The 12188-nt window shown below is 43.4% G+C and overlaps 1 protein-coding gene across 2 annotated transcripts; it reads right to left on the reverse strand.

The window, feature by feature from the left end:
- Positions 1–2552: 2552 nt before the first annotated feature.
- On the reverse strand, positions 2553–11953 carry LOC111963821 (F-box/WD repeat-containing protein 2). Of its 2 annotated transcripts, XM_023987363.3 has the most exons (8): positions 11348–11950; positions 10354–10640; positions 8774–8996; positions 8147–8341; positions 7651–7784; positions 7222–7308; positions 6828–6997; positions 2553–6578 (listed from the first exon to the last, which is right to left on the reverse strand). In XM_023987363.3, the coding sequence occupies exons 2-8, from the start codon at positions 10618–10620 to the stop codon at positions 6290–6292; spliced, it is 1365 nt and encodes a 454-aa protein (XP_023843131.1). In that variant the 5' UTR covers positions 10621–10640; positions 11348–11950; the 3' UTR covers positions 2553–6289. The 2 variants fall into 2 exon arrangements, with proteins under 2 accessions (XP_023843131.1, XP_023843132.1); XM_023987364.3 differs by lacking the exon at positions 8147–8341 and having other exon boundaries at positions 11348–11953.
- Positions 11954–12188: the final 235 nt, after the last annotated feature.

Here is a 12188-nt window from a genome sequence, read left to right on the forward strand (position 1 = left end):
ACCAGTTTTTTAACGGGGTAATTGTATCAAATATATATCTTTGCATGTTTGAATTAGAGCTCCTTTTTTTGGAGACAACCTGTGTGCTAATGACCCGATATTGTTTCAAGCACAATTGAAGAGACGCACACACAACCCACACGCATCCTCGGGTAAAACTTGTATTTTGAGAGGCTTATATTTAGATGACCCCTAATTTTGAATTGTTTCAAGCACAATTGAAGAGACATACGCACACACCACACCGAAAAAAACTTTGTTTTGAAACACAAACACGCCCGCACACGCACTTCTCTGAGACACACTGGGAGAGAGAAAAGACAGATTCCTTTCGTTAAAACCCTTTATTTAATTCTAAATATTTAGTACAGACCTTTTAAAACATGTTATAATTAGTTAATCAATTTTACTATTCCTTTCTTACAGATAAAGGGGCTATATGATTAACCCAGACACCCATCCGTTTCTAATTCCCCATTTTCAAGCTGTGACCTGATCAGACCTTGTCTCTTCCTCGCAAGATATCTCACACTCCACCCCATCATGGTGTGGGGTGGCATTTCTTTGTGGGCCGCACACCCTCCATGTGCTCACCAGAGGTAGCCTGACTGCCATTAGGTACCGAGATGAGATCCTCAGACCCCTTGTGAGACCAATGCTGACACATGCACATTTGTGGCCTGCTGGAGGTCATTTTGCAGGGCTCTGGCAGTGCTCCTCCTTGCACAAAGGCGGAGGTAGCGGTCCTGCTGCTGGTTGTTGCCCTCCTACGGCCTCCTCCACGTCTCCTGATGTACTGACCTGTCTCCTGGTAGCGCCTTCATGCCTGGACACTACGCTGACAGACACAGCAAACCTTCTTGCCACAGCTCGCATTGATGTGCCATCCTGGATGACCTGCACTACCTGAGCCACTTGTGTGGGTTGTAGACTCCGTCTCATGCTACCACTAGAGTGAAAGCACCGCCAGCATCAAAAGTGACCAAAACATCAGCCAGGAAGCATAGGAACTGAGAAGTGGTCTGTAGGTCATCCACCTGCAGAACCACTCCTTTATTGGGGGTGTCTTGCTAATTGCCTATAATTTCAACCTTTTGTCTATTCCATTTGCACAACAGCATGTGAAATTTATTGTCAATCAGTGTTGCTTCCTAAGTGGACAGTTTGATTTCACAGAAGTGTGATTGCCTTGGAGTTACATTGTGTTGTTTAAGTGTTCCCTTTATTTTTTTGAGCAGTGTATATAAGAACTAACTGATTTTGTTGCATTTGAACTATTGAATTGGGCACATGCTAAAATTGTCACTTTGGACTATACGCCATTGAAGAGATTCTTATGGCTTTCAAATCAGCTCGCCCGCACACTCCAACGCATACCCGGGCAGCGTTGCCCCACTCAGGGCGTGTTCGATGTGGCATAGCCCGAGCAGTATCTTAAGCCAGAAAAACTCCTGGGTTTTGTTTGATAAAGGGAGCTGTGGCCGCTGTCTGTGAAAATCTTCAAAGTTGAATCCTCCGGTTGGAAAACGTAACCCATATGTCCATCATTCATATCCAAAACTCCATTAAAACATTCAGAGGCCTCACACAGAATGTCCTCGATGTTCTTGACACGAGGCACAAAGTACACCTACAATTGGCCTAGGAGACATGTTTAATTTGGTGTTTAGTGTTCTGGGTTTATTTTTATTTCTTGTTTGGTGTTCTGGGGTTTATTTATAATGCCTCTGCCCCCCAATAACCCCGGACATTCCTGTTTCATAGACAACAGCCCTAGGGTCACTACAACAGGGTGGGGGCCATACTCTTTGAAATGTTCAAACACATCCCCCAGTTCAACGAGGTCCCTACACATCAATCATCATGACAGCTTCAAAGGAACAGATGCACTATCTGGTTAAATAAACACCCTCCCCCTACCGTGAGAAAGGAAGGCAGGATGTCCTGCAGGATGCCCATATATGGGCATACACACATGACCCATCAAGTAGGGTCATAAATCACACGTGTGCCGTCTACTGTATTCTCTCCTGTGGGACCTTATATAGACAGGTGTGTGCCTTTCCAAATCATGTCCAATCAATTTAATTTACCACAGGTGGTAAATCAAGTTGTAGAAACCTTTATTTAATCCATTTTAGAATAAGGCTGTAACGTAACAAAATGTGGAAAAAGTCGAGGAGTCTGAATACTTTCCGAATGCACTGTAACTTGGAAACAGTCTAACCAGGTATTGTCTTAAAATCGCTTTTGCTAGCCAACTTCTTTCAGCCAGTATACTGGTCATTAAAAATATTCATGCCAGGAGACCACCGATTGGCCAGCTCAGCCAATGAGCCAAAATATCATGTTCTCTGAGGAAATAGCAAGCATTTTTGAGTTGTGTTTTTTCTCCAATTTGTGTTAGCCACCAATACGAGTATAGAACAAGTCAACAACATTATTTGGGTAGGAGTGTCGATTGCAGTTTCTTCTTGTACATAGATTTCAAGGTAAGGAAACATCTAATTTCCCTATTTAACACATAGGGAGGAAAAAAAGACAAACTATCATTAAGGTTAGCAACTTCCATTTATTTGAAAGATTGCAATATTGTTATATACAACCAACATACCTGAATTAAGCTGATTGATGTATGCAATTGAAAAAAAAGATTGGTTGGGTGTGTGTGATGCTATTACAGTGCAATACAGTTTAGTGAGGCGATGCATGTAGAGGTCTGACCTCAGAGGCCTTGTTTGAACTAATGAAACATGAGATTGTCTAGGTTTACCATACCATTCACCATCTGCTTAGTAAGGCATCAATAGAATGGCAGGAGAGCTACTTGTCTGTACAGATTATAGAACTTGGGAGAAGGGAAGCATAAGCTGTCTGAAAATGTTACTAGCTGTCAAATCCTTGCTGCCTCCATCCTTGTTTCCTCAACTACCTCTTTACCTTTCATTGGAGAAGATCCTAGGTCCCTCCCTCAGACCTCCCCCAATGAGCGTTGAGAGGGAGGGCAAGGAATTGATGAAACAAGAATGGAAGAAGCATGCATTTAACAGCTATTAACATTTTCAGAAACAGCCTTGGTGTAAAATCTATCCGGTCTTTCCCACTTAACTGGTAAGACTCCTGATATGTTTGAGGTCTCTTTCAGAGTATTAAAACATCTCTGGGCTAAATTCACCTCTGAGCAACCAATGTGATCTTTTGAGAAAGTCACATATGTACGTGTTGAAATGGACATTTAAAAACTGCATGGATGGGGATTTGCTCTTAAAATTAGTGACTCGGTCTGCTAAGTACACTGCTGAACCGAATGTCACTGTAAAACATAGCTGAGAGTCAAGTCTTGCTTTGACTCCCAAGCTGATAACCCTAACATTGTGCAAACTTCCCAACTTCAAATCCTGTAAAGAAAACATTTACCTGGTCTATACTTCAATACCGCAATTCACAAGAAATATTCAAGTGAATCATGTAGGGTAAATGGCGGCAAGATTTAGTGTTACACGGTGGCAAGATTTAGTGTTGCACGGTATACCGGTACCACGGTAATAAAAAGGTACCAAAACGGATGATCTTTATAATACCAACATTTTAGAACACCATTGTACCGTTTCACGATACTACCGACTTGTTCAGCCCTGCCAAACTAAAGAGCCTGCTGTAAAATGTTTAAATTCAGTTGAATTTATGCAACAGCCACTAGTCTCTTGTATGCGCAGGTCCAATGATATCCACTTCTGTCATTCGCGTATCAGGTGTCGCAGCTGTAATCAGTGCTTGCATCCACTACAGCCCTCACTCACCCGCGTCTATTCCGCCGTCAGTTTAAAAATACATAGAATTTACATGCTGACCAGACCGGACGCGAGCGTCGCAGTAGAAATCCATGTTATTCAATTATTGCACCCATACTGCTCGCCAACGAGCGTCTGCGTTGCCAAGGGCTAAAATGGAACTCCTTTCTATTTCTGACGCTGATCGAGCTGCAAGTCCTGCCTCTCCCATCTCCTCATTGGTTTATAGAAGCAGGTACCCACCTCCTCATTGGTTATACCCACATGGGTGATTGAAAGACGAACTGTGTTGCCGGTAGTCGTGGTAAAAGTGTAGATGCCAATCACCATATAAATTCAAAGATGAAAAAGCCTGGAAGGATGAGAGATGACTCGGTTGGCCGTTTTATGTGTGGATTAATTATCGGAGTAGAGGACCTTGTGCATTTCAGGTAAAATAACTCAATGTTTATATCCCAGGACAAATTAGCTAGCAACAGCAAGCTAGCTAAATAGCCATTAATGCTTTTTGACCTGTCCCCAAATTAATGTAATTGGTTCAGAGTTTGTTTTGATATTTTAACCTGCGTGTCGTGATCGTGTTTGGTGTGGGGGGACAAAATAAATGTATGCACGATGGCGAGCGAGGACGCAGAGTCTTCTGTTAGATGTGTACATTTGTTACTTTGGAATAGCGAGCAATGTTGATACATTGTATTATTTCATCGCCTGTTATTACCAAGAGCACAGACCAGTCCAAGTAGTTCACCGGCATGCAGTGTCAGAGAGGTGAAATGAACACTCTTTTGCGACAGGCATGCTTTACAGCAACAACAAAAAACGTTGTCTTTAGTTGGCCTAAATGTTCAAAAAATATTTTCCATATTAACGGAATGCCTTTTTCCCCTTTCTATCGGGATTCGTGCGCATTTGATATAATTTCACAAACCATGTCGCGGGCCGTTTTAAACTAATCCCGGGTTGTTCATTATTGGTTTGATTACAAACAACATTCAATCATGTTATCTAGCTAGCCAACAACCTGGTAATTGACAGTAGGCTTAGGCACATTTGATTGGCACAGGAAGGAAAAGGGTCTGCTACTCATGACGTGCTTCAAAAGGTAGAATTCATATAGGCCTAAACTATATCAAAAATCGATTACTTTCTGGTGCTCCTTAAATTCTGTTTGGTGCCTATCCCTTTAAAAGTTGTTAGCATGGGACTATGTGTGTTTCTGGGAGGGAGAGTGGTGTGTATGAGCGTGAGGAAATGTCTTAACTGAAGAGTAAAGGTTCCAAGCAGTGTTTTCCCCTTACTGACAATGACATGCAGATCATTATGCATGTATATTCCTCCAGCCAAATATGACCAAATCAGCCATTCTATTATACAGTGTGAAGTTAAATTCAATGTGTTGTATTGAGTAGCAGTGTGAATTTCAGTGACAGGTTTTTGGAGAACGTTTAGGTAACAAGCTTCCGAGGGACAGACAGGGCGAACAGGATGGTCGGACACTTGTTTTTCCAACGTGGCATCATGATACTTGGCCTGATGTAAAATGTTGGTATCGTGACAAGCCTAGTAAGTTTAGAAAGACATTGTATGCGGTTGGTTATAGTATGGAGAGTACGAAAGATAATAAAAAATATATATACAATTACAACATTCATTATCTCATTGCAATGTGCCTGGTAATAATGAAATTCTAGTTTGATTTGTCACACCTAGGTGAATATTCAAATCAAAAGGCACAACTTAATGTCAAGTTGACTTTTAAAACAAGCACCCCTCAGAAAAGCATTATCAAACAATGGATTTACATTGAATATCCAACAACGCTTCACATGGGACAAATCCGATGCACCAAACCACTTTGAACATTTCAACATAAAACTCTCATGGGGATGGTTGGTGACAGTCTAGGGAAAACGTAGGACACACTGTGCCAAAGTCATAGATGTACTTTCTTGTAACGAAGTATTGTGTTAAGGCAACTTCCCGCCTCGTAACTGCTTGAAGAACCTTGTCCGAAGTTTAAAAGTTCTGATACATGGTAATACAAGGGAAATGTCTACTGCTGTAGAGCCTGACTTGTTTTGCAATGTTTTTGTAAAGTTGTCACAGTCTAATGGTTGTAGACCATGCAGTTTTTCGAGAGTTCGGTCTTCATTAAGCCACCGTTCCGGTCCTTGTATTTCCTTCAAAGTGAGAAGACCCATGGCAGGGTTGGAACTAAAATCAACTGCTGCCTTGGCCCTCTGAACTGGGCCTTTCTTCCCCTTGTATTCATAGCAGCGTTTCGGTGCGTCTTATGGTTGGCGAAGCCATCTCCAATACTCTATCTGACAGCATGTCACATGATGCATGTATGTATGAGAGCACGTGTCAAAACAAAAAAAGGGAAAACAACTTTGGCCCATGCATTATCTAACTTGATGTTGGGTTTAGAAAGTCAGAGCACCTGTTTACATGGCAATTGACAACCTGGCCCTCGTAGGTTTCGCCGATAGCTTTCTTTATCGGTTTTCTTTCCACAGAACCAAGTGAATGCTATGGTCAGGCATGCTCGTGGCGAACACGAGGCCAGAGTCATTTCGCCCATCCAGCCCATTGAGCCAGGAGGTGACTCCCGGCAGGAAGCTGGAACCTCGTTTGGACTTCCTGTAGGCAGGCAGAGGCCAACGACCCGATATCTTTTCTGTCCTCAGGTCCATGACATACAGGAAGTCGGTGTCGAAGAGGAGCGAGAACACRTCGCCGAAGCTGAGCAGGGAAAGGTTGGCGGGGTCCTGCGTTTTGATGACCCTGGAAAGAAGGAGATTCAGCAACTGATTGTTGGCAGGTATGAAGGGCTCCGATACATTCCATGTATGAACACCCACACAACTCCTTTTGTTCGCAACCATGGATATTGTGAGTCATATACTCCAAAGTTCTGAGGATTCTGTGGCTTATTCACAGCAAGTCTAGCAAGGAATCAAGTCGTTTACAACCTGGTTGTTTTGAGGGTTAAAGTTCTGTTTCTATCAGGAAACAAGGCCCTGGGCAGTTTACCTGAGGATATCGAAGCTGGCAAAGTCCCACTGGTAGACCCCCAGGTCCGAGCTACAAACGACATAGCGGCCGTCAAACTGCAGGCGAGGCTGCAGACACACACTACGGTCCTCTGACACAGACAAGGTCTTCAAGCACTTGCAGTTGATTTCCCTGCCTATAGGCCAAATCTGTGAAATAACCAATGATACACACACATTCATTTCTTTATATGTGTGTGAATATATGCATCTCTGTAGAGAAAGCAGCACCGTGGTCAAACTGTGCTGAGGGGGACACTGTATGGAGCCATCTTAAGTATTACAGTGACAAAAGACAAAAAGCACAGGGTTAAATTATTGCATGAAAGTTGAATGGCAGCAGACGCAAAGAACAAATTAATGAACCATATTACCTTTATTTCATATTTGTCAGCACTCAACAGAATGTAGTCGCCAGGACAGTGTACCATGGATTCTACTTCACTCTTCTGAAGAATCACCTACACAAGGGAAATGGTTTGTGAGACGAGTTTGGGTCCTTCATCTAGTATTCTTATTGAACAGTTTGTAAACAAAATGTACCAGCAAAACAAAAGCTGTGAATGTGATAGATAGGGCTTTGCTATAGATTGCAACTGCAAACCCTTCTCCTTTCATCCATTTGCACAAGACAATGGGCACAATCACTGATCTACAAATCATCCCAAATGTCTACTCAAGATTAGCAAAAAATGTTGTGCAATTCTGCCCCAGGTCCTCAACGGATACCCACAAACATGCCGATTCAATTTTCCAGCAATCCTTAACACAACCAAGGACAGGAGGTTGATAGGCAGGTTTACCTTGGTGACCCACTCAGTATGTCCCGTGAGGGTGTTGAGGCAGGCGCCTGCCGACAGGGACCACACCTTCACAGAGAAGTCGGCCGAGCCGCTCACCAGCGTGTCCAGGTCATCCTTGTAGTCCACGCTGAACACTGCCAGAGGCAAGGAGAGAGACCTGGCTTTAGTACACCAACACACATGGCTCTGCCATTTGTGACCATCATAATTCGTAGCCTTAAGAATGATAATTTTTTTGTAAAATAGAGCTATTTAGACACTGATAAGGTCTCTACAACCGGTCTATGGAGGCTACTTGTAGTGGTAGCTCCCATGCATAAAATCAAAGTTCATATCTGCTTGTCAATCAAAAACCCACTGATCAGCACAGTCCAGCTGTCTCTAGGAAACAATGCCTAACTCACAAAAGTTATTTCCTAAAACCCAAAATGAACAATGGATGAAACACCCCTAAGTCAGGAACTGGGAAAGGTAGGGATCCCAGCGGTACGCTGACCTGCACCCGTGTGCCCACGGAACTGCTGGATCTTGGCACCTGTGCTCCACTCCCAGCAGGCGATAGTGTTGTCAAAGGACCCAGTCACCAGCTTCTGCTCGTCAAACTTCACTGTGGCGCAGGTGTGCGTCTGAATGCCGTAGATGCACTGCCCTGTGCGGACGTCCCACAGTTTGGCAGAAAGGTCATCAGAGCCTACAAGATCATTTGTGAATTTTACAACGAGGATAGCCTGATGAAAACAGCTCGGCTGTCGAAACGTTGGTGAATTAAATTATCGCACCGGAGCTCGAGGTTGCAGCTTTAACATTTTATTTTAAAGAAATGTCATCAGAGCCTACGAAATAATTTGAGTTTTACAAATGAGGAATTAAACAATTACATGTATGAATGTAACGACAACATTTTAACAGACGACAAAAGACCTCCAGCAAACTAGCGATTGTTACAGATACTACATTTTGCACAAAAGTGCCAATTGAAGCATTGTCCACAGATGCTAACACCTAAACCTTAAATTCAACCTAACAGGCAAAAGAGTAATAGGCCACCTGGCCAAATTTATGGGAGGAGAACACTGAAGACCACTCCACCACACCCCAGAATGACCATACGCATATAACCCACCTGTGCAGAGAAGGCCGTCCTTGTAGTAGAGGGCGTAGACGCGCGCACTGTGCCCGATGAGCGACGAGGTCTCAAAGGCCTCCTGGTCCTTCAACTGCATCATGCGCAGCTTGGCCTTGAGGTAGATACCCTTCCAGTGGGACGCGTCCTGGATGGAGTCATCGATGCGCCAGCCCAGGTCCCGGCACACACCCTGCCACACCTCCGTGCACGCACTGATCACCTACGGGAGTTATCAAAAGGATTATATAGTTCAACCGGAACCGAGGACCAAGCAACCCAAACAAACGTCAAATCTAACTAACTAACCGAGGCAAATCTTAGGAGAAAAGGTTCAACATGTGGAGGTCCAATATCAAAGTTCACCTCAATAACGTTGGAGTAAGTACCATTTTACAACACACGTTAAAATAGGTCCTTACTTGCGCCACACCACAGGTGTACATTTCTCAATCCAAAATATTATCAGTAACCACATTTCCATCCTGTTATGCGAGTAAAGTCATAGCGTACATTTTTTTTWAAATCATGACAGCTGTGATGGAAACAGGAAGTTTCGGTTCAATTTTATAAATATAGACACATTTTTTTGTTCAACATGGTGGGATCTTTTTGTGTATGTATAATTAATTGTGGTGGAAACGCCTTTATGCTCCAATATTGATATAATAACCAACATATCAAAGTCAACTTATAGTCACATGATGATACGGATGTGTGGTACTACCACTCAAACAATGCAGTTTATTAGTCTACAGATGAAACAAGTTATGATGATCTTCACAGGGTGGTGAAAGTGCATTGTGATGAGCTTGATGCTCCTTTCCAATAAACATTGAGGGTCTTATTCTGGTGGCATGATGATCGATGCTCGACAAATAAAAATATTTGCAATAACCATAATAACATCATGTAGACTAGCCTACCCGCACTGTATCTGCCAGCTGTTGGCTTGAGCACACGTGCCAAGACCAGAGGAGGCACATTTGCCGTTTGTGACCAAACTATCAGTACAGTTGAAAATGACTTTTGATTTTTATTAGGTAAATGAAAACTTAAGCAAAAAGAAAATGTTTGGTGGAAACACCACTGGTGGGAGAATGCACATTTTCTTTATGCTGATTCTAAGATATTCCCATGAAAATCTGTCACCAATTGGATGGAAACCTAGCTAGTGTCACATGTGGGAGACCCTGGCCTTATTCAATTGCTTGCACACCAGCTACTAACAAATACCCCTTCAAACATACTGAGTTGTACTGTGCTGGCCTGGTTATGCATCCACCAATAGTTGGACAGAACCACACTGGAAAGGTGAAAGTAGAAAAAGAACCAAGCCAGCACAGTATGGTTCAGGTCAGCACGATGGTGTGAAAAGGGTATAACATGAAGCCTGGGCCACATTCAGTTTCCAAACATTGCAGATAGAAATGCCATGAATAGAGCCATTCCTTGTTCATGTGTGTCCTATATAACATGTTTTTCTATCTGAACGTTCCAAAACATTGTGTCCTGCTGACCTTTGTCGTACTGCTTATACACCACCAGAGATCCAACCACCATGACAGAGAGAGCCTGACCTTATTCCACTGCTTGCACACCAGGCAGCAGGTGAGCAGGGTCTGCGGGTCGAGCCAGTGCAGCAAGTAGAAGGTGAGCTCCAGGGGCAGCAGTCGCAGGAAGTCCCGCTTGAGCAGCGCCTCCAGTCCGTTGGACAGGTGCCGCAGCTGGACTGCACCGCTCAGCGAGATGAGTTGGTCCAGGGACTGGTTGCGCTGCTGGTCGCTCAGTGTAAGGAAAGAGGCGGAGACCGACTCCAGCCACCCCTCAAAGGCCGCCTTCTCCATGGACACATGAGAACGTCGACCTGCGGTTACAGGGTTCAGTAAACGTTACATACCATTATTATGTGTTTAAAGGTAGACTCGGCGACATGGCGTAGATGCAGAAAGTAAACAAAGAACTTAGTAGGTACATTTCGGCAACAGCTAAGATTGTTGAAGCGCGAGGCTCAACTTCTCGGTTGTTTTGGTCCCGTGGCTACCAAACTAACAGCGTGAAGCGAATCCGTGCACATGGGTGGATAATGTGTGACAGAGTGAAGTGTTGTGTATCGCTAATCTCAACTGCAGTGCTGCTCGTGGCAACATAATTTGGCTGAGTTTACCTTTAAAGCGTAGTTAAAATACATTCTCAAAGATCACCTTTGACTGTTTAGAATATTTCATTAACACTACCAGCAAATGTGTACCTCAATCATTTACTTAGGCCTAACTAGCTAACGTTACATACTTCACAAGTTTAAGGCAACATGAGTTCTTAGCTAACTAACGTAGAGACAAGACTGCCTCTGTTGTATCGAGTAGGACATCTACTGTTCTGACTAGCCAGCTAGCTTTGCCCCTTTTATTTAAAGTAATAGCTAAGAGTTCAAGGAATGTAACTAGCATTTGTAAAGTTAACGTTGTTAAGCTAGCTAGCTAGCTAACGTTAGTTTCAGTAGTAAGGTGCATTGTACACTAACGTGAACATGTAGGTGATCTAGCTAGCTGTAGAAACGGTAGTACAACTTACCATTTCCCGTAGAACCCGTATCTGTGGGAGGTATTGTGCTAGCTAGCTAGCCAAGGCGGACGGGAAAACCTGTTATTCTTTGCGTTCTACAAAACAATAGAACGCTACTTAGAACTATCAGAATATTCAATTTTGCTAGATGTCAAAAGGTCATTAGTTTATCGGCTTAGAAAATAAACGTTACGTTAGCTTTTCTGGCTGGCTAGCTAGCTGGAATGAGGGAATCTGCTTCTTTCCGAAGTTAACGGATAGGTAATGTTACACGCACCAATACTCTTGCGTATACAGTCACGTATTACCTAAACGTAGATGAATCCATTTACTACCGTTAAGCTAGCTATATCCAATCTAACTCGATGGATGCACCCACTGAGGTAATGGCTGGAACCATAGAGATAGATAGAGGACTCATTTTTGTGTATGTGCCATTATAGCGTCTGTGACAGCATAGGCAGCGCCATTGAGGCAATCTCCGGTTTGAAGTAGTCCATTTTCTTTTTCGCGTTTGCCCTCCTCATGACCCGGTTGGACATGACTCCAATAGGGTCACCAGGACGGATCAGCCAATGAAGTCGGAAGTCCTACCTAGTTGACCACATTAAAATGGTGGAAGCCCTCAATTGCGCTGCCTATACTACAATGTAATTTTGGCCACTAGAGGCCTCTATCATTCTCTATGGATGCATGCCTTATGTTGCAAACTTTTTCTGCAAACGTTCTTCCGGCTACTTAGCGATGGTTTTCCGGGTCAATCTCACTTTTTTCAAAATAAAAGCCAGCTTTATGATTTTGGATTCACAGAACGCAATGACTGTTCTGCCAGGTTAGTGAAGGACGAACG

This window comes from Salvelinus sp. IW2-2015, linkage group LG5 (assembly GCF_002910315.2).
Source record: "Salvelinus sp. IW2-2015 linkage group LG5, ASM291031v2, whole genome shotgun sequence".
NCBI lineage: Eukaryota > Metazoa > Chordata > Actinopteri > Salmoniformes > Salmonidae > Salvelinus > Salvelinus sp. IW2-2015.